This window comes from Oncorhynchus masou, unplaced genomic scaffold (assembly GCF_036934945.1).
Source record: "Oncorhynchus masou masou isolate Uvic2021 unplaced genomic scaffold, UVic_Omas_1.1 unplaced_scaffold_488, whole genome shotgun sequence".
Taxonomy (NCBI): domain Eukaryota; kingdom Metazoa; phylum Chordata; class Actinopteri; order Salmoniformes; family Salmonidae; genus Oncorhynchus; species Oncorhynchus masou.
In genome coordinates, this window is record NW_027011276.1 from 189,563 (window position 1) to 212,413 (window position 22,851).

The 22,851-nt window shown below is 45.9% G+C and overlaps 1 protein-coding gene across 1 annotated transcript; it reads right to left on the reverse strand.

The window, feature by feature from the left end:
- Positions 1–675: 675 nt before the first annotated feature.
- On the reverse strand, positions 676–17,110 carry LOC135535401 (high-affinity choline transporter 1-like). The gene is made up of 9 exons (XM_064962076.1): positions 16,838–17,110; positions 16,275–16,388; positions 15,158–15,313; positions 12,494–12,642; positions 11,492–11,635; positions 6,081–6,234; positions 5,008–5,225; positions 4,127–4,297; positions 676–1,646 (listed from the first exon to the last, which is right to left on the reverse strand). The coding sequence occupies exons 1-9, from the start codon at positions 17,019–17,021 to the stop codon at positions 1,287–1,289; spliced, it is 1,650 nt and encodes a 549-aa protein (XP_064818148.1). The 5' UTR covers positions 17,022–17,110; the 3' UTR covers positions 676–1,286.
- Between the last annotated feature and the right edge of the window lie 5,741 nt (positions 17,111–22,851).

The following is a 22,851-nucleotide window of genomic DNA, read 5'->3' on the forward strand; positions in this document are numbered from 1 at the left end:
GACTTTCAGTATGATATGAGGAGTAGGTAGGCTAGAAATTGCCTCTAAATAACCACTGATAAGAGGTCTGATCTGAGTTTCACCTCTTTATGGCCCCGGTTAGGATTGGGGATGAGGTAATCTGGTGGGGATGAGGTAATCTGGTGGGGATGAGGTTAGTCTGGTGGGGATGAGGTTAGTCTGGTGGGGATGAGGTTAGTCTGGTGGGGATGAGGTAGTCTGGTGGGGATGAGGTAGTCTGGTGGGGATGAGGTAGTCTGGTGGGGATGAGGTAGTCTGGTGGGGATGAGGTAGTCTGGTGGGGATGAGGTTAGTCTGGTGGGGATGAGGTTAGTCTGGTGGGGATGAGGTTAGTCTGGTGGGGATGAGGTTAGTCTGGTGGGGATGAGGTTAGTCTGGTGGGGATGAGGTTAGTCTGGTGGGGATGAGGTTAGTCTGGTGGGGATGAGGTAATCTGGTGGAGATGAGGTCGTCTGGGGATGATGTAATCTGGTGGGGATGAGATAATCTGGTGGGGATAAGGTAGTCTGGTGCTGAGGTAATCTGGTGGTGATGAGGTAATCTGGTGGGGATGAGGTAGTCTGGGGATGATGTAATCTGGTGGGGATGAGGTAATCTGGTAGGGATGAGGTAGTCTGGGGATGAGGTAGTCTGGGGATGAGGTAATCTGGTAGGGATGAGGTAATCTGGTGGGGATGAGGTTAGTCTGGGGATGATGTAATCTGGTAGGGATGAGGTAATCTGGTAGGGATGAGGTAATCTGGTAGGGATGAGGTAATCTGGTGGGGATGAGGTAGTCTGGGGATGATGTAATCTGGTGGGGATGAGGTAATCTGGTGGGGATGAGGTAATCTGGTGGGGATGAGGTTAGTCTGGGGGATGAGGTAATGAAGTTTCCCAGACACAGATCATTAAGCCTACTCCTAGACTAAAGAGAGAGTTCACCCAAATGACATAATAGGATTTGATTGCCTTCCCCTGTAATCAGCCTATGGACAAGGTATGACCGCAATCCATGCTTTTGTGGAACAAATGCAATGCAAGTCAGTGGTACCGATGTTACAGCCTTTTTCACGCTTTATGTTCAAATCATATAAAGTAACTTAATTGAGCTACACAATCGATTTTAAATAGCCTTCTTTAGAATGGTTTGGATGTGCAATAGATCTTTCCTTTCTCTATCTTGTCCAATAAACAAAAAATATGCACACATAAAAAATCAAAGTGCTTTGTAGTCCAGGGAAGTATCTGGGAAACCGGCCTGTAAAAGTAGGTAGATCAAAACGTTAACACTTTGTGGTGTCAAGCATTGGCTCAGAGACTGCACCATCCTCCTCCTTCTCTTTCATCTCCCTGGCGCCACCAAGTGGCAAAGTCTGGCACTTTACCTGGAACACATCCCACCTCTCGGGCAACCAGACCTTATTGAACATCAGCTGAGCCAGCCAGGAGAAAACCAAGATGGCCGCCAGGGCAAGAAGCATACATATGGTCCTGATGGGGGAGCGCTGGACATAGACGCCGTCCTCCAGGGTGCATCCAGGGAAGTGGAGGACAGGGGCGAGGTTGAAGATGGGCTCCCCACAGAGGAGTCTCATCAGGCCCCCTACGAGGTATCCCACCACGGCTCCATAGCCGTTGGAGACCTGTTGGAAGATGAAGAGATTTGTTTTGAAGAAGTGATATTCTAGCCTCACACTAACTTATTTTTCTGCTCTGTCGTTTCCTACATACTTTAGTTTCAGTGCCATCGTTGAGGTCGTTTGTGGGGACGAGGGGCAATGAGGAGCATTGTGCAAAACATGTTCATCAGCGATTGGATCAAATCAAATTGTATTTGTCACATGCGCCGAATTCATTGAAATGCTTACTTACTGCAGGGGCAGTATTGAGTAGCTTGGATGAAAAGGTGCCCAGAGTAAACTGCCTGCTCCTCAGGCCCAGTTGCTAATATATGCATCTTATTATTAGTATTGGATAGACAACACCCTGAAGTTTCTAAAACTGTTTGAATGATGTCTGTGAGTATTACAGAACTCTTATGGCAGGCAAAAACCTGAGAAAAAAATCCAACCAGGAAGTGGGAAATCTGAGGTTTGTAGGTTTTCAACTCATCGCCTATTGAATACACAGTGGGATATGGGTCAGTTTGCACTTCCTACGTCTTCCACTAGATGTCAACAGTCTTTAGAACCTTGTCCGATGCGTTTACTGTGAAGTGGGGTGAAGGAGAGGGGAATGAGTAAAGCTCTATCATGAGCTGACCATGCGCGTTCATGTGAGAGGAAGCTCTGTTGCATCGCACTTCTGAAGACAATGGAATTCTCTGGGAGGAACATTATTGAAGATTTATGTTAAAAACATCCTACAGATTGATTCAATACATCGTTTGACATGTTTCTACTGACTGTTACGGAACTTTTTGACATTTTGTCTGCTTTTAGTGACCACGCTTCTTGACTTTGGATTTGTTTTCCAAACACGCTACCAAAAGTAGCTATTAGGACATAAATGATGGACTTTATCGAACAAAACAAACAATTCTTCTGGAAGTGGGAGTCCTGGGAGTGCATTCCGACAAAGATCAGCAAAGGTAAGTGAAGATTTATAATGCTATTTATGACTTTTGTTGACTCCAATTTGGCGGGTAACTGTATGACTGGCTTTGGTGGCTGAACGCTGTTCTCAGACTATTGAATATTGTACTTTTGCCGTAAAGCTTTTTTGAAATCTGACACAGCGGTTGTATTAGGAACAAGTTTATCTTTAATTCTTTGTAAAACATGTATCTTTCATCAAAGTTTATGATGAGTATTTCTGTTATTTGATGTGGCTCTGCAATTTCTCTGGATATTTTAGAGGCATTTCTGAACATGGTGTCAATGTAAACTGAGGTTTTTGGATATAAATATGAACTTTATCGAACAAAACAAATATGTATTGTGTAACATGAAGTCCTATGAGTGTCATCTGAAGAAGATCATCAAAGGTTAGTGATTAATTGTATCTCTATTTCTGATTTTTGTGACTCCTGTCTTTGGCTGGAAAAAGGACAGTTTTCTGTTATTTTGCGGTGACCTAACATAATCGTTTGTGGTGCTTTCGCTGTAAAGCCTTTTTGAAATCGGACACTGTGGTGGGATTAAGAAGAAGTGTATCTTTAAAATGGTGTGAAATATTTGTATGTTTGAGGAATTTTAATTATGAGTTTTCTGTTGTTTGATTTTGGCGCCCTGCACTTTCACTGGCTGTTGTCATATCGATCCCGTTAACGGGATTGCAGCCCTAAGAAGTTTTAACCAATAATGCAGTTTTGTTTTTAAAGTAAAGAAATAAAAGTAACAAATAATTAAAGACCAGCAGTAAAATAACTAATCAAAGTATCAAAGCCAATTACACATTTTCAAACCGCTGTTTTACCCACATGTGTTTTGGTTCTCGTCCAACCCATCGGTTTCTGGACCAATCAGACGGCCCTAAATGTGTTCACATTCGGTGAAGAATCGGTGAGGTACTCAGATCCAGACTCATTGTGGAGAAGAAACTAACGTCTGTGGGTGTGGCCTAGCGTTTGGCTGGAGCAAGGACTCTGGGTAGCCAGACGAATTATAACCTGGGCCTGTATCCACAAAGCCTCTCTGAGTAAGAGTTCTGATCTAGGATCAGTTTAGCCTTTTAGTTCATAATGAATGAGATGATATGGACAGGTAGGAACCTGATCCCAGATCATAATGATTTAGATATGGACAGGTTGGGACCTGATCCTAGATCATAATGATTTAGATATGGACAGGTTGGGACCTGATCATAATGAATAAGGTGATATGGACAGGTTGGGGCCTGATCCTAGATCAGTACTCCTACTCTGAGACGCTTTGTGGCTAGGGCCGGTTTGCCATCTCCATTGCTGTAGTTGTCAAGCCGACCATTTGGCATGATGATGAGTGAGTTGGCATGACGACATCACAAACAGACTGGCACTCAGGCTAGTGACACACCACCATGTTTGTGATGCAGGGAAAAGATAAGGCCCACACAATATCACCTCTGCATGTTACACACACACACACACACACACACACACACACACACACACACACACACACACACACACACACACACACACCTGGAAGAAGAGGACGCAGATGAGCTGAGGGAAGATGATGGTGTAGGAGAGATCAGACGCCAGGATCCACAGGGCAAAGGTACTGTTGTGGAGGAGAGTGAGGGCCATCCCACACAGCCCCACCACCACCACCGACACACGGATCACCCACTGTATCTCCCTGTCGGAGGCCTAGAGGAGAGATAGACACCAGATGGAGGCACAGTGGTCAGGACAAATCAAAGATGGAGGCACAGTGGTCAGGACAGATCAAAGATGGAGGCAGAGTGGGCAGGACAGATCCAAGATGGAGGCACAGTGGTCAGGACAAATCAAAGATGGAGGCACAGTGGTCAGGACAGATCCAAGACGGAGGCACAGTGGTCAGGACAGATCCAAGATGGAGGCACAGCAGTTATAATTAGTCAGAAGAGCTTGAACAGCCCTGTGGTGCAATACTCAGAGAAGTCAGAAGAGCTTGAAAAGCCCTGTGGTGTAATACTCAGATAAGTCACAAGAGGGAGCACGGAGTTAGGCTATATGTCCCAAAAATCTATTGCACTATAGAACCAAATGCAATGTTTTCAAATGTGAATTGAAAAATGTCTTGCCAATGTCCCAAAAATTGATGAAATTGAAAAAAAACACACTTATTTATGGATTTAGTGGTGATTTTCTGATACATGACCTATGACCTAGAAAAGGACTAATGAACACAATGGATTATCTCCATTGAGAATGTGTTTCAGATCTGGACTAGTAGGTTAATTAATCAGTGTCTGGGATAACAGACCTACATTCCTTAGTCACCTCTACTGTATTGAGTATCTAGTCACACACAGATTTATTATAACGAGGTGTAAGTGATGGGATAGAACGAAAGCCTGCAGCCAAATCTTCACCTGCTTCCGAATGATGTTCTTGTAGATGTTGGAGGAGAACATGGAGGCGGAGCTGAGCAGGCCAGAGTCCACGGATGACATCACTGCGGCGGCGATGGCCCCGATGCCGATGACGGACACGTAGGGCGGAGCCAGGTGCTGCAGGGCGATGGGGAGCACCAATCCCGTCTCGTTGCGCTCATACGGAGACGGAGACCCATACGATGTCAGGTTCCAGTCTGGAGACACACCAGGAAGTGTCAATGAAGTTTGCTCATTTTGACAATCGCACTTTGATGAAGTCTAAAAGCACAAACACAAGTACGCTGTGTATGAGTTATTTAAATTCTTTCATTTTGACAATCAGCTCATGTGAGCTGCAGGGAAACCAGGTGTATTCAAGGGATCTCGTGCTCCACAGAGAGTAATAACAGACATGCACTCTAGCCACGACACCAGGACACTGCCACTAGACTGGAGTGTGTTATGGTTCATGATGTGAGGTAGATGATAGGAGCAGTATACGGACATCAGATAACAGGCAAACCAGTCAACGACACACAACTCTTCTTCTCTGAAACTTTATTACCCCTTTCATAATGTTAACTTGGAGGTGCTTATATTTGTCCATTATTCTTGAACAAGAGAACATGTGTTTAATTGCTATATTGTCAATATTTCGCCACTATGGCCTATTTATTGCCTTACCTCCCTTATCCTGCCTCATTTGCTCACACTGTATACAGACTTTTTCTATTGTATTATTGACTGTATGTTTTGTTTATTCCATGTGTAACTCTGTTGTTGTTTGTGTTGCTCTGCTTTGCTTTATCTTGGTCAGGTCGCAGTTGTAAATGAGAACTTGTTCTCAACTAGGCTACCTCGTTAAATAAAGGTGAAATAAAAAATAAAATGTATTTTTATCTACATATCCCAAGTCCCCCCGAGACGCCGGCGGAGAGTTGGGGTCAGAGACGACCATTTTACTGACACCCCTGGAGCAATAAGAATTTAAGTGCCTTGCACAAGGGCACAACAACAGATTATTCACCTTGTCCGCTCTGGGATTGGAAAACCTTTTTGTTCTTTATTACCTGTGGAAGCGGCCACAGCCCCGACCAGGACAGAGGGGATCCCCAGGATGAGGACCATGGCAGCAGCCGCGAAGCAGGTGACCTGGGCGTTAAACGAGGAGGAGGCAGAAAGCGTCCTCTGGTGGAAACATTGGAAAGACAAGCTACCCAACGCCTGAGAGAGGGGAGGGGAGGGGAGGAGAGAGGGGAGGAGAGGAGATGAGGGAGGGAGGGAGGGAGAAGAGGAGGGGGAGGATAAGGAGACCGAGGAGAAAGGGAAGATGACAAGGAGGATGACAAGAACATAAAGGAGGTTGTTAGATTGTGAAATGGTGGCAGGTAGAATCGCTGTTAAGGTTTGAATCCCTGAGCAGACGAGGTGATACATCTGCCGAGGTGCCCTTGAGCAAGGGACTTAGCCCTTACGGCTCCTGTAAGTCCCTCTGGATAAGAGTCCCTGTTAAATGACTTACATTAACAAGTTATGTTTGTGTTGTTTAAGGAGAAGTAGAATGAGGCCTTGAGTCTCCAGGATGTTTTTTGTATTGTAGAGTCATGGTGAGGTCGAGGAAAGGGCTGTTTGTGGTTTTTTGGGGGACTTTCTGTTAGAAAGCTTGAGACTGGAAACCACAGATAGGCTGCATGGCCTAACAACAACAAGATAGGATGGTGCCAACACTGGTTGAGATTGTAGAAACTCCTGGGTCATGGTTAACACAAGACCATGTCCTTAATGAGGGTGAAAGCGTTCGTGGAAAGTGCTGTGTCATGTTACTGGAAAAATACTTGAATATCAGCTGTTGAGTCTCTTTTGCTATTACACAACTGAACTTCACTCAAAGTTTTGACACGATTTGTAATAAACGAGTGTATTGCATATTGATTCCTCCTTATCAAGGTGGAGCAAAGAGTTTTGAGCAGTAGAGAAAAGAAATGGTTGGAAGTTTGAAGAGAATAGTGATATGACTGTAATGTAGAGGAAAGACTGGTGATATGACTGTAATGTAGAGGAGAGGAGAGACTGGTGATATGACTGTAATGTAGAGACTGGTGATATGACTGTAATGTAGAGACTGGTGATATGACTGTAATGTAGAGGAGAGACTGGTGATATGACTGTAATGTAGAGGAGAGGAGAGAGACTGGTGATATGACTGTAATGTAGAGGAGAGAGAGACTGGTGAAATGACTGTAATGTAGAGGAGAGAGACTGGTGATATGACTGTAATGTAGGGGAGAGAGAGGACTGTAATGTAGGGGGAGAGAGACTGGTGATATGACTGTAATGTAGAGGAGAGAGAGAGACTGGTGATATGACTGTAATGTAGAGGAGAGGAGAGACTGGTGATATGACTGTAATGTAGAGGAGAGGAGAGAGACTGGTGATATGACCTGGTGATATGACTGTAATGTAGAGGAGAGGAGACTGGTGATATGACTGTAATGTAGAGGAGAGGAGAGAGACTGGTGATATGACTGTAATGTAGAGGAGAGACTGGTGATATGACTGTAATGTAGAGGAGAGACTGGTGATATGACTGTAATGTAGAGGAGAGGAGAGAGACTGGTGATATGACTGTAATGTAGAGGAGAGGAGAGACTGGTGATATGACTGTAATGTAGAGGAGAGGAGAGAGACTGGTGATATGACTGTAATGTAGAGGAGAGGAGAGACTGGTGATATGACTGTAATGTAGAGGAGAGGAGAGACTGGTGATATGACTGTAATGTAGAGGAGAGACTGGTGATATGACTGTAATGGAGAGGAGAGAGACTGGTGATATGACTGTAATGTAGAGGAGAGGAGAGACTGGTGATATGACTGTAATGTAGAGGAGAGGAGAGAGACTGTGTGACTGTAATGACTGTGTAATGTAGAGGAGAGAGGAGAGAGAGAGACTGGTGATATGACTGTAATGTAGAGGAGAGGAGAGACTGGTGATATGACTGTAATGTAGAGGAGAGACTGGTGATATGACTGTAATGAGAGAGGAGAGAGAGACTGGTGATATGACTGTAATGTAGTAATGGAGAGGAGGACTGGTGATATGACTGTAATGTAGAGGAGAGGAGAGAGACTGGTGATATGACTGTAATGTAGAGGAGAGAGATATGACTGGAGAGGAGAGAACTGGTGATATGACTGTAATGTAGAGGAGAGGAGAGAGACTGGTGATATGACTGTAATGTAGAGGAGACTGGTGATATGACTGTAATGTAGAGGAGAGAGAGAGACTGGTGATATGACTGTAATGTAGAGGAGAGGAGAGACTGGTGATATGACTGTAACTGGTGATATGACTGTAATGTAGAGAGAGGAGAGAGACTGGTGTGACTGTAATGACTGGTGATATGACTGTAATGTAGAGGAGAGGAGAGAGACTGGTGATATGACTGTAATGTAGAGGAGAGAGAGACTGGTGATATGACTGTAATGTAGAGGAGAGGAGAGAGACTGTGATATGATAATAGAGGAGAGGAGAGACTGATAATGTAATGTAGAGGAGAGGAGAGACTGGTGATATGACTGTAATGTAGAGGAGAGGAGAGACTGGTGATATGACTGTAATGTAGAGGAGAGGAGAGACTGGTGATATGACTGTAATGTAGAGGAGAGGAGAGACTGGTGATATGACTGTAATGTAGAGGAGAGACTGGTGATGACTGTAATGTAGAGGAGAGGGAGAGACTGGTGATATGACTGTAATGTAGAGGAGAGAGAGAGACTGGTGATATATAGACTGGTGGACTGTAATGTAGAGGAGAGGAGAGACTGGTGATATGACTGTAATGTAGAGGAGAGGAGAGACTGGTGATATGACTGTAATGTAGAGGAGAGACTGGTGATATGACTGTAATGTAGAGGAGAGACTGGAGAGACTGGTGATATGACTGTAATGTAGAGGAGAGAGAGACTGGTGATATGACTGTAATGTAGAGGAGAGGAGAGACTGGTGATATGATATAGAGGAGAGACTGTGACTGTAATGGAGAGGAGAGACTGGTGATATGACTGTAATGTAGAGGAGAGGAGAAAGACTGGTGATATGACTGTAATGTAGAGGAGAGGAGAAAGACTGTTGATATGACTGTAATGGAGAGGAGAGGAGAGACTGGTGATATGACTGTAATGTAGAGGAGAGAGACTGGTGATATGACTGTAATGAAGAGGAGAGAGACTGGTGATATGACTGTAATGTAGAGGAGAGAGACTGGTGATATGACTGTAATGTAGAGGAGAGGAGAGACTGGTGATATGACTGTAATGGAGAGGAGAGACTGGTGATATGACTGTAATGTAGAGGAGAGAGAGAGACTGTGTGATATAGAGGAGAGGAGAGACTGATAATGTAGATGAGAGGAGAGAGAGACTGGTGATATGACTGTAATGTAGAGGAGAGGGAGAGACTGGTGATATGACTGTAATGTAGAGGAGAGACTGGTGATATGACTGTAATGTAGAGGAGAGAGAGACTGGTGATATGACTGTAGATGATATGACTGTAATGAGAGGAGAGAGAGAGACTGGTGATATGACTGTAATGTAATGTAGACTGTAATGTAGAGGAGAGGAGAGAGAGACTGGTGATATGACTGTAATGTAGAGGAGAGGAGAGACTGGTGATATGACTGTAATGTAGAGGAGAGGAGAGAGCACTGGTGATATGACTGTAATGTAGGAGGAGAGACTGGTGATATGACTGTAATGTAGAGGAGAGGAGAGACTGGTGATATGACTGTAATGTAGAGGAGAGAGACTGGTGATATGACTGTAATGAGACTGGTGATATGACTGTAATGAGAGGAGGAGAGACTGGTGATATGACTGTAATGTAGAGGAGAGGAGAGAGACTGGTGATATGACTGTAATGACTGACTGTAATAGAGGAGAGGAGAGAGACTGGTGATATGACTGTAATGTAGAGGAGAGGAGAGACTGGTGATATGACTGGTGATATGACTGTAATGTAGAGGAGAGGAGAGAGAGAGGAGAGGAGAGACTGGTGATATGACTGTAATGTAGAGGGAGAGAGAGACTGGTGATATGACTGTAATGAGACTGGTGATATGACTGTAATGAGGAGAGAGGAGACTGGAGATATGACTGTAATGTGATATGACTGTAATGTAGAGGAGAGGAGAGACTGGTGATATGACATGTAATGTAGAGGAGAGGAGAGAGACTGGTGATAATGACTGTAATGTAATGGAGAGGAGAGACTGGTGATATGATAATGTAGAGGAGAGGAGAGAGACTGGTGATATGACTGTAATGTAGAGGAGAGGAGAGAGACTGGTGATATGACTGTAATGTAGAGGAGAGGAGAGAGACTGGTGATATGACTGTAATGTGATATGACTGTAATGAGAGGAGAGAGACTGGTGATATGACTGTAATGTAGAGGAGAGGAGAGAGACTGGTGATATGACTGTAATGTAGAGGAGAGGAGAGACTGGTGATATGACTGTAATGTAGAGGAGAGGAGAGACTGGTGATATGACTGTAATGTAGAGGAGAGGAGAGAGACTGGTGATATGACTGTAATGTGACTGTAATGGAGAGGAGAGACTGGTGATATGACTGTAATGTAGAGGAGAGACTGGTGATATGACTGTAATGTAGAGGAGAGGAGAGAATGTGACTGTAATGGAGAGGAGAGAGACTGGTGATATGACTGTAATGTAGAGGAGAGGAGAGACTGGTGATATGACTGTAATGTAGAGGAGAGACTGGTGATATGACTGTAATGGAGAGGAGAGAGACTGGTGATATGACTGTAATGTAGAGGAGAGGAGAGACTGGTGATATGACTGTAATGTAGAGGAGAGGGAGAGACTGGTGATATGACTGTAATGTAGAGGAGAGGAGAGAGACTGGTGATATGACTGTAATGTAGAGGAGAGACTGTGATTTGAGATGAGAGGGAGAGACTGGTGATATGACTGTAATGTAGAGGAGAGGGAGAGACTGGTGATATGACTGTGATATGACTGTAATGTAGAGAGGAGAGACTGGTGATATGACTGTAATGTAGAGGAGAGGAGAGAGACTGGTGATATGACTGTAATGTAGAGGAGAGACTGGTGATATGACTGTAATGTAGAGGAGACTGAGTGATATGACTGTAATGTAGAGGAGAGGAGAGAGACTGGTGATATGACTGTAATGTAGAGGAGAGGAGAGAGACTGGTGATATGACTGTAATGTAGAGGAGAGGAGAGAGACTGGTGATATGACTGTAATGTAGAGGAGAGGAGAGAGACTGGTGATATGACTGTAATGTAACTGGTGATATGACTGTAATGTAGAATAGTAAGCATATTTTGTACTTATCAAATGCTTATTCAACCCTTATCTAACTTCTCTGACTCATGTAACGCATTAACAAATTAATCATCCATCCATCAATGAATGAATCAGTTGATCTCACCACCAATAAGAAGTCATCAACCCACTTGAAGACCTTCCCCTTCTCCATGTGTCCCAGCCAGGGGGCCTGGTAGGTGTGGTTGAACGCTGTCTGGGTGATGTCACCCACCACTGGGTTGGACATGAGGAATGGGACACACAGCCACTGGCAGCAGAGACAGAAAAGCCCAAATTAAAAATGATTAACTCCTGTCTTCGGGTGCAGCCACAATGAGACACATGAACATACATTAAATTGTATATGATAATGATCATTTTCTGTTTTCGTCCATCAAAAGTACATCTGTAGTCAACTATGTTCAGATGAGATCCATCCGTTAAAAGACAGACCGTTTGTGTATTTTTTGTTGGGCAATCATCTCCGTTGTCAATCATCCGACAACAGATCACTCCTATTGAAAAAGGTGTTGGCTCCATCCAAAATACTTGGACAATGTTTCCACGGCCTTACACTCACCAGACTGGTTTAGATTCAAAATGGCCGCCTGTCACTCACCAGACTGGTTTAGATTCAAAATGGCCGCCTGTCACTCACCAGACTGGTTTAGATTCAAAATGGCCGCCTGTCACTCACCAGACTGGTTTAGATTCAAAATGGCCGCATGTCACTCACCAGACTGGTTTAGATTCAAAATGGCCGTCTGTCACTCACCAGACTGGTTTAGATTCAAAATGGCCGCATGTCACTCACCAGACTGGTTTAGATTCAAAATGGCCGCCTGTCACTCACCAGACTGGATTGGATTCAAAATGGCCGCCTGTCCCTCACCAGACTGGATTAGATTCAAATCGGCCGCCTGTCACTCACCAGACTGGTTTAGATTCAAAATGGCCGCCTGTCCCTCACCAGACTGGTTTAGATTCAAAATGGCCGCCTGTCACTCACCAGACTGGATTGGATTCAAAATGGCCGCCTGTCCCTCACCAGACTGGATTAGATTCAAATCGGCCGCCTGTCACTCACCAGACTGGATTGGATTCAAAATGGCCTCATGTCACTCACCAGACTGAGGAAGATGAGGATGAGCTGGATGACGTCGGTGTAGGCTACAGAGTAGAGTCCTCCCAGTAGAGTGTAGATGATGGCCACCACTGCAGAAATCACCACAGAGTAGGAGTAGGGCAGGTCCAGAATCACACTCATGGTGCCACCTGCAACACACACACACACACACACACTTTTAGTTCAGCGGGCTAACACAGTTTTGTGGCACCACAGAAAAAAACTGTAAAACCAGGTCAAACTGAGTTGGTGCCTCGCCGTTGTACTGGAAGTGTGAAGAGCCCTGCTTTTTATTTTACCTTTATTTAACTAGGCAAGTCAGTTGAGAACAAAATCTGACTTTCAATGACAGCCTGTTCAGGGGTAGAACGACAGATTTGTACCTTGTCAGCTTGGGGGTTTGAACTCACAACCTTCTGGGTACTGGTCCAATGCTCTAACCACTAGTCTACCCTGCAGCCCCAAGGTGGCCTTGAAGTAACAAGCAACATTCTTCACACGCCAGCTAGAATGAGCATGACTGAGTTTCAACAAGTGGTTATTAAAAAACCCACCTGACCTGTTTCCCCTCCCTGATCAAATTACTCCATCTAGAACAAATTTGCATCTCACCAAGCTGGGGCATTGTGTAACTATTCCCCAGGTTACTCTGTCTAGAACCGACCTGGGTCCAGCATCTCACCAAGTTGGGGCGTTGTGTAACTATTCCCCAGGTTACTCTGTCTAGAACCGACCTGGGTCCAGCATCTCACCAAGTTGGGGCGTTGTGTAACTATTCCCCAGGTTACTCTACCTAGAACCGACCTGGGTCCAGCATCTCACCAAGCTGGGGCGTTGTGTAACTATTCCCCAGGTTACTCTACCTAGAACCGACCTGGGTCCAGCATCTCACCAAGCTGGGGCGTTGTGTAACTATTCCCCAGGTTACTCTACCTAGAACCGACCTGGGTCCAGCATCTCACCAAGCTGGGCGTTGAGTAACTATTCCCCAGGTTACTCTACCTAGAACCGACCTGGGTCCAGCATCTCACCAAGCTGGGGCGTTGTGTAACTATTCCCCAGGTTACTCTGTCTAGAACCGACCTGGGTCCAGCATCTCACCAAGCTGGGGCGTTGTGTAACTATTCCCCAGGTTACTCTGTCTAGAACCGACCTGGGTCCAGCATCTCACCAAGCTGGGGCGTTGTGTAACTATTCCCCAGGTTACTCTACCTAGAACCGACCTGGGTCCAGCATCTCACCAAGCTGGGGCGTTGTGTAACTATTCCCCAGGTTACTCTACCTAGAACCGACCTGGGTCCAGCATCTCACCAAGCTGGGGCGTTGTGTAACTATTCCCCAGGTTACTCTACCTAGAACCGACCTGGGTCCAGCATCTCACCAAGCTGGGGCGTTGTGTAACTATTCCCCAGGTTACTCTACCTAGAACCGACCTGGGTCCAGCATCTCACCAAGCTGGGGCGTTGTGTAACTATTCCCCAGGTTACTCTACCTAGAACCGACCTGGGTCCAGCATCTCACCAAGCTGGGGCGTTGTGTAACTATTCCCCAGGTTACTCTACCTAGAACCGACCTGGGTCCAGCATCTCACCAAGCTGGGGCGTTGTGTAACTATTCCCCAGGTTACTCTACCTAGAACCGACCTGGGTCCAGCATCTCACCAAGCTGGGGCGTTGTGTAACTATTCCCCAGGTTACTCTACCTAGAACCGACCTGGGTCCAGCATCTCACCAAGTTTTGCCAGCAGCATACCACCCTACATACCACTGCTGGCTTGCTTCTGAAACTAAGCGGGGTTGGTCCTGGTCAGTTCCTGGATGGGAGACCAGATGCTGCTGGAAGTGGTGTTGGAGGGCCAGTAGGAGGCACTCTTTCCTCTGGTCTAAAAAAAATATCCCAATCCCCCAGGGCAGTGATTGGGGACATTTCCCTGTGTAGGGTGTCTTTCGTATGGGCCATTAAACAGGTGTCCTGACTCTCTGTGGTCATTAAAGATCCCATGACACTTATCGCAAGAGTAGGGGTGTTAACCCCAGTGTCCTGGCTAAATCCCCAATCTGTCCCTCAAACCATCACAGTCACCTAATAATCCCAGTTTACAATTGGCTCATTCATCCCCCTCCTCTCCCCTGTAACTATTCCCCAGGTCGTTGCTGCAAATGAGAACGTGTTCTCAGTCGCCTTACCTGGTCCAATAGGGGTGAATTAAAGAGTTGAACCTACATAAAGACAACCCTGACAGGTCCATCAGGAAAGAATGGCTGTGTCTACAATGGTACCTTCTCCCTTATATAGAGCGTTACTTTGGACCGGGGGCCCATTGGGAATATATAGAGAACAGGGTGTCATTATGGATGGATCCAGTGACTTGACACACTTCAACAGAGATGTGATGGTGTCCAAGACTGGCTAGAGGCTGAATGACTGTGTGTTTTTGTGTCTCTTTTTGTCGAAGTTGTTTGAAACAGGGAGGAATGTGTCTCCTGCTTTGGAACACCAGACAGTGACCGGTTGAGAACCGACCTGGTTGAGATTCAACTGCACTCTGTGTGTGTTTTGTGTGCAGCGTGTGATTTTGTACTTTTGTGTTTACAACTGATTATGTGTGTTGTGTGTTTTGAAACAGTTGTTTGTTTGTTGCTGTTGTTTTGTTGTACATATCACCTAGTCCGACGAGTGTGCAGGCCACCCACAGTGCATCCATTACAAGGGCAGGGAACACCAGAGCTCCACTCACTGCTCTTCCATACTTGATCTGGAAGGGATCCATCATAGTAACATACTTCTTCTCCCTCATCGGCTTGGCAAAGAATATACCACCTGAGATAAAAGAGGGAGAGAGGGGGTGGGGAGGGAGGGGGGTGAGGGGGTGGAGAGAGAGAGGAGGGGAGTGATAGAGAGAGGTGGAGAGAGAGGAGGGAGGGGGAGAGAGGGGGAGGGAGAGAGAGGGGGAGTGAGGGGGGGGAGTGAAAGAGGAGGGGGAGAGAGGGGTGGGAGAGAGAGGAGGGGAGTGATAGAGAGAGAGGGGGGGAGTGAGGGGAGGGAGAGAGAGAGAGGGGGGGAGTGAGGGGTGGGAGAGAGAGGAGGGGAGTGATAGAGAGAGGGGGAGAGAGAGGAGGGAGGGGGAGAGAGGGGAGGGAGAGAGAGAGAGGGGGAGTGAGGGGTGGAGAGAGAGGAGGGAGTGATAGAGAGAGGGGGAGAGAGAGGAGGGAGGGGGAGAGAGGGGAGGGAGAGAGAGGGGGGGAGTGAGGGGTGGAGAGAGAGAGAGGAGAGAGAGAGGGGGAGTGAGAGAGAGAGGGGGGGGAGAGAGGGGAGGGAGTGAGAGGGGAGGGAGAGAGAGGGGGAGGGGTGGAGAGAGAGGGGGAAGTGAGAAAGGAGGGAGAGAGAGTGGAGGGAGGGGAGAAGCGGGAGAGAGAGAGAGAGAAGGGGAGAGGAGGGTGAGAGAGAGTGGGTGGAGAGGAAGAGGGAGAGAGAGAGAGAAGGGGAGAGGAGGGTGAGAGAGAGAGTGGGTGGAGAGGAAGAGGGGAGAGAGAGAGAGAGAGAGAGAGAGCCGATAAGGTTTGGTGTGTAGAATATTTGAATGAATTGAAGGTCAGTTAAAAACGACAGACTGGGATTTGTGTTTCAGGACAACAACGTTCCGCCACTTTAAATATTGGAAACTGATATTCTTTCATTTTTCAATGATTACTTCTGATTGTGAAATATTAAACTTTGTGTGTGTGTGTGTGTGTGTGTGTGTGTGTGTGTGTGTGTGTGTGCGTGTGCGTGTGCGTCTTACCAATGATGAAGGAGACGGAGCTCTGTAGGGGCATGAAAGCCCAGACCAGACCCAGGTTAGGGTTATAGACAACCTCTGCTATCCCTACGATAAAGCCTCCTCCAACCCACGTAGCTGCAGGACATACACACACACACACACACACACACACACACACACACACACACACACACACACACACACACACACACACACACATACACACACACGCACACACACACGCACACACACACACACACACACACACACACACACACACACACACACACACACACACACACACACACACACACACACACACACACACACACACACACACACACACACACACACACACACACACACACACACACACACACACACTGTTTATCCAAAGGTAAGGAATGATCTGTACTGTCTCTACAGTACAGTGTGAATACAGTAACAGTGAGTATAGTTGTACAGGTACAGTGTGAATACAGTAATAGTGAGTATAGTTGGAAAGGTACAGTGTGAATACAGTAACAGTGAGTATTGTTGGAAAGCATTACACAGATCTAAAGACATGGCCACACCTCACCTACCAGTCATGGTGAATATTCCCACAAGCAGGCCGATATTCCTGTCTCCCAGTAAGGTTATCTCTGTCTTGTCTCCCGTACTTTTCTTCTCCATAGCCCTGGACTTCCGTGCCGCCCACAAACCTGTCCCCAGGACCAGCAGATAGAACACTGCCATGGCAACCACACCTGGAATGTTCAGAACCATGGTGGAACACTGGGAACACTCCCAGACAGAACACTGACTGCCAGGAGTTCTGTCTACTGAGTTGCAGTAGTTGTGGCAGTATAGTCTTGTTCCTGGTTGGATAGCTCAGAGCGTCTGCTCTTTTCTACTTCTGGCTTGATTGGTCGCAGTGGAGGAGGAGTAAAGGGAAGTGGGCAGGGCATTCAAAGCAGTAAGGAAAGAATATGGTGATTAGTAGATAAATAGTAAGAAGTAAGGAGAGCATGAAGTCATTGGTAGATAAATAGTAAGAAGTAAGGAGAGCATGAAGTCCTTAATAAATGATAAAACAGCATGCCTGGGGCTCACCTCATACTGACAGTCTGTACCTGGAGAGGTCATAGGATGGTGTCAAAACCAAAAGTTACTCAGTACCTCTTTTGGGAGTTCCCTTACTGTTAGCACAATGTTTTTCTCCATGTTCACGGGAAAATAAAAGACAAAACTTGTCAGAGTTAGCAACAGTAACTAAGGTGGCGGGGCTTAGTGAAGGGTCAATTCACAGCACATTTTGATGGGTACACTTCAGAGGAGGCTGGTGGATCTAAGGAGGATTGGCTCATTGTAATGGCTGGAAAAGAATCAATGGAATGGTATGGAACACACACTGTTTGTTTGACTCGGTTCCATGTATTCCATTCCAGCCATTACAATGAGCCTGTCCTCCAATAGGTCCTCCCACCAGCCTCCTGTGGTACACGTTCTGCTTTTACTTCCTGCTTGGCTCCAATGACTACACTCAAATTATGTATATAAACTCTGGATTGCTGATGCTATGTATTGGCCAATGAGAGGCTTTGAAGCCACCGGTCGGCCATATTGGAACTCCCCAGAAGGAGCAGTCCTCCATAGGAATGAATAGAATTCTACAGTATTTCAAGAAAATGTTTCAAGGACAAATGTACATGTATTTAAGTATTTTTTGTTGTTGTAGTGGGGACAGTATCTTTAGTAATCTCTAACAATGATATTTTAAGGAAAATGTATTAATGTATTTTTTATTTTGTATTTTAATGTTTAGCTCACATAATATAGTTTTAAAGTATACCTCAATCAATCAATCATTTTTGCATCCACCGATGTCACAAAGTGCTGTACAGAAACCCAGCCTAAAACCCCAAACAGCAAGCAATGCAGATGTAGAAGAATGGCGGCTTTGAAAAACTCCCTAGAAAGGTTAAAAAACCTAGGAAGAAACCTAGAGAGGACCCAGGCTCTGAGGGGTGGCCAGTTCCTCTTCCGGCTGTGCCGGGTTAAGGTATCTGTAATAGAATAAAGTGATAAAAAGTAAATGTAGACGTAAAAAAATGCATTTCTATAGCTTCTATGACAGTTTTACAACAATGAGGGATTACCAAGATGGAGGCACGGTGGCTTCAAACCACCCAATTATAAATCGTTGGTAAACTCAACGTCCACTTATAATGCTATCGTTGACATGAATGGTGACTCCCTTTCTATTCATTCTATTTCAATGACTCACGCAGCGACAGCACCTGGGGCGCAGTGAGCACTGTGAGCGAGGTGCTGAAAGATGCATTTTCACAGGCATAGAAGTTGGTGGAATTTACCGGAAAGTCTACTCAAATGTGATGTTGTCCTCGTGTTTCTTTGCTATGTGAAGGTTAAAAACAGGAGTGGTCTCAGGACCACAATTCAATGTTGCACATTTTGCCACATTTTGCAGATAGAAAATGTTGCTGTTTTAAAGCTAATTTCCTGCAACTCAACACATTTTGCCATGGGGCAGATAGAAAATGTTGCTGTTTTAAAGCTAATTTCCTGCAACTCAACACATTTTGCCATGGGGCTTAGAGAAAATGTTGCATTTTAAAACACATTTCCTGCTATTCTAAACATTTTGCCATGGCTTATGACGTGCATATATGCTTTGTGGCACTAAGACTAAACTACATCCACAGATCACTGACTCTATATAATGTCTCAGCTAAAAACTAAACTACATCCACAGATCACTGACTCTATATAATGTCTCAGCTAAAACTAAACTACACCCACAGATCACTGACTCTATATAATGTCTCAGCAAAGACTAAACTCCATCCCACAGATCATGTGATAGAGACAGGGTGAAAGGTGAAGGAGAGAGAGAAAAAGAGGGAAGGGGAGAGGATATTCAATTTTTATTTAGACTAGAGTGGGAGAATCCAAAACAACTTCAGTTTGTGCTGTAATAACTACATACATGAAAACAATATGACGGAGCCAAGGTCGTAGGTTCAACAACCGTACCAGGCCAAGGGAACTTGGCTCTACTGTGTCGCTGGTGAAACAGGGATCAGTCCACTTCCCAGCTGTCATCAGTGTCAGGGCCTATGTACGGTTAGCTCTCTGGTCATTGAATCCACTGATCCATGTTCAAATCTCTGTAAAAAATCTAATTTTATTGGTCACATGCGTCGAATACAACAGGTGTAGACATCACAGTGAAATGCTTACTTACAGTTAAGAAAAGATTTACAGAATAAAGTTTTTTTATTTTTTATTAACACAATAAAATAACAATAACAAGGCTATATACAGGTGGTACCGGTATCAAGTCAATGTGTAGAGGGTACAAGTTAGTTGAGGTAATATGTACCTTTAGCTAGAACCTGCTTGGCTTTTGCAGTAAAATAGTAGCCCATCGTCCTATCAACACGCTCAAACTGAGGATGGGGATAAACCGTTCCTGCTATGGGGTCAGCGATGCCTGAGGCAAGGGGGGCAAACTTGGTGTTTTCCCCCCAACTAAACTTGGACATTAACCTCACAGCTGACAAGTCAAAGTCACTCTTCTTCGAATGTTCTCCCACTGAAGAAAACTTCTTCAAAAGTTCTAACCACTGAAGAAAACTTCTTCAAATGTTCTCCCACTGAAGAAAAGGACAAGATGTTGCTGCTAAGTCACACAACAATAATCCAACTCATGTGTACTTGCTGGGAGCTCTCTGTATGTAAATACACACACATATCAAGAAGTATCAACTCTATCCCGCCACGACAGATACTGTACTAGCCTAAGTAATAGGCTGCCTGACTCCTGCGTTCACTGGAAACATCAACGAGACATTTACCTAGAAAACATGACAAAGTTAACATACAGGTGACACATTCAGGCTGACTAAATTGACAGTCCAAACATTAAAAAAAAGATCATTAGTGAACACATAAACGGACGCCTCAGAGAGAGGAGAAGAAATAAATGTACATATATTTTTTTAAATGTTCCGGAACAAATCACACACATACCGCCCTCCAACAACACCATCACCCCAACAACATGTCAGACACCCCAACTCAACACCATCACCCCAACACTGTCAGACACCCCAACTCAACACCATCACCTCAACACCCTGTCAGACACCCCAACTAAACACCATCACCCCAACACTGTCAGACACCCCAACTCAACACCATCACCCCAACACTGGCAGACACCCCAACTCAACACCATCACCCCAACACGGTCAGACAACCCAACTAAACACCATCACCCCAACAACATGTCAGACACCCCAACTAAACACCATCACCCAAACACTGTCAGACACCCCAACTAAACACCATCACCCCAACACTGTCAGACACCCCAACTCAACACCATCACCCCAACACGGTCAGACAAACCAACTAAACACCATCACCCCAACAACATGTTGGACACCCCAACTAAGCACCATCACCCCAACACTGTCAGACACCCCAACTAAACACCATCACCCCAACACTGTCAGACACCCCAACTAAACACCATCACCCCAACACCTTCAGACACCCTAACTAAACACCATCATCCCCCAACACTTTCAGACACCCAAACTAAACACCATCACCCCAACACCGTCAGACACCCAAAACAAGCACCATCAACCCTGACACTGTCAGACACCCCAACTAAACACCATCACCCCAACAACATATCAGACACCCCAACTAAACACCATCACCCCAACACTGTCAGACACCCCAACTAAACACCATCACCCCAACACTGTCAGACACCCCATCTCAACACCATCACACCCAACACTTTCAGACACCCCAACTCAACATCATCACCCCAACACTGTCAGACACCCCAACTCAACACCATCACCCCAACACTGTCAGACACTCCAACTCAACACCATCACCCCAACACTGTCAGACACCCCAAACAACACCATCAACCCTGACACTGTCAGACACCCCAACTAAACACCATCACCCCAACAACATGTCGGACACCCCAACTAAACACCATCACCCCAACACTGTCAGACACCCCAACTAAACACCATCACCCCAACAACATGTCAGACACCCCAACTGAACACCATCACCCCAACACTGTCAGACACCCCAACTAAACACCATCACCCCAACAACATGTCAAGAACACCATCCCCAACACTGTCAGACACCCCAAATAACACCATCAACCCTGACACTGTCAGACACCCCAACTAAACACCATCACCCCAACACTCTCAGACACCCCAACTAAACACCATCACCCCAACACTGTCAGACACCCCAAATAACATCATCAACCCTGACACTGTCAGACACCCCAACTAAACATCATCACCCCAACACTGTCAGACACCCCAACTAAACACCATCACCCCAACACTGTCAGACACCCTAACTAAACACCATCATCCCCCAACACTTTCAGACACCCAAACTAAACACCATCACCCCAACAACCTGTCAGACACCCCAACTAAACACCATCACCCCAACACTGTCAGACACCCCAACTCAACACCATCACCCCAACACTGTCAGACACCCCAACTCAACACCATCACCCCAACACGGTCAGACAACCCAACTAAACACCATCACCCCAACAACATGTCAGACACCCCAACTAAACACCATCACCCAAACACTGTCAGACACCCCAACTAAACACCATCACCCCAACACGGTCAGACACCCCAACTAAACACCATCACCCCAACACCTTCAGACACCCTAACTAAACACCATCATCCCCCAACACTTTCAGACACCCAAACTAAACACCATCACCCCAACACCGTCAGACACCCAAAACAAGCACCATCAACCCTGACACTGTCAGACACCCCAACTAAACACCATCACCCCAACAACATATCAGACACCCCAACTAAACACCATCACCCCAACACTGTCAGACACCCCAACTAAACACCATCACCCCAACACTGTCATACACCCCATCTCAACACCATCACCCCCAACCTGTCAGACACCCCAACTAAACACCATCACCCCAACACTGTCAGACACCCCAACTCAACACCATCACCACCCAACACTTTCAGACACCCAAACTCAACATCATCACCCCAACACTGTCAGACACTACAACTCAACACCATCACCCCAACACTGTCAGACACCCCAACTAAACACCATCACCCCAACACTGTCAGACACCCCAACTAAACACCATCACCCCAACACTGTCAGACACCCTAACTAAACACCATCAACCCCAACACTTTCAGACACCCAAACTAAACACCATCACCCCAACACCGTCAGACACCCAAAACAAGCACCATCACCCTGACACTGTCAGACACCCCAACTAAACACCATCACCCCAACAACATATCAGACACCCCAACTAAACACCATCACCCCAACACTGTCAGACACCCCAAATCAACACCATCACCCCCAACAATTTCAGACACACCAACTCAACATCATCACCCCAACACTGTCAGACACCCCAACTCAACACCATCACCCCAACACTGTCAGACACCCCAAATAACACCATCAACCCTGACACTGTCAGACACCCCAACTAAACACCATC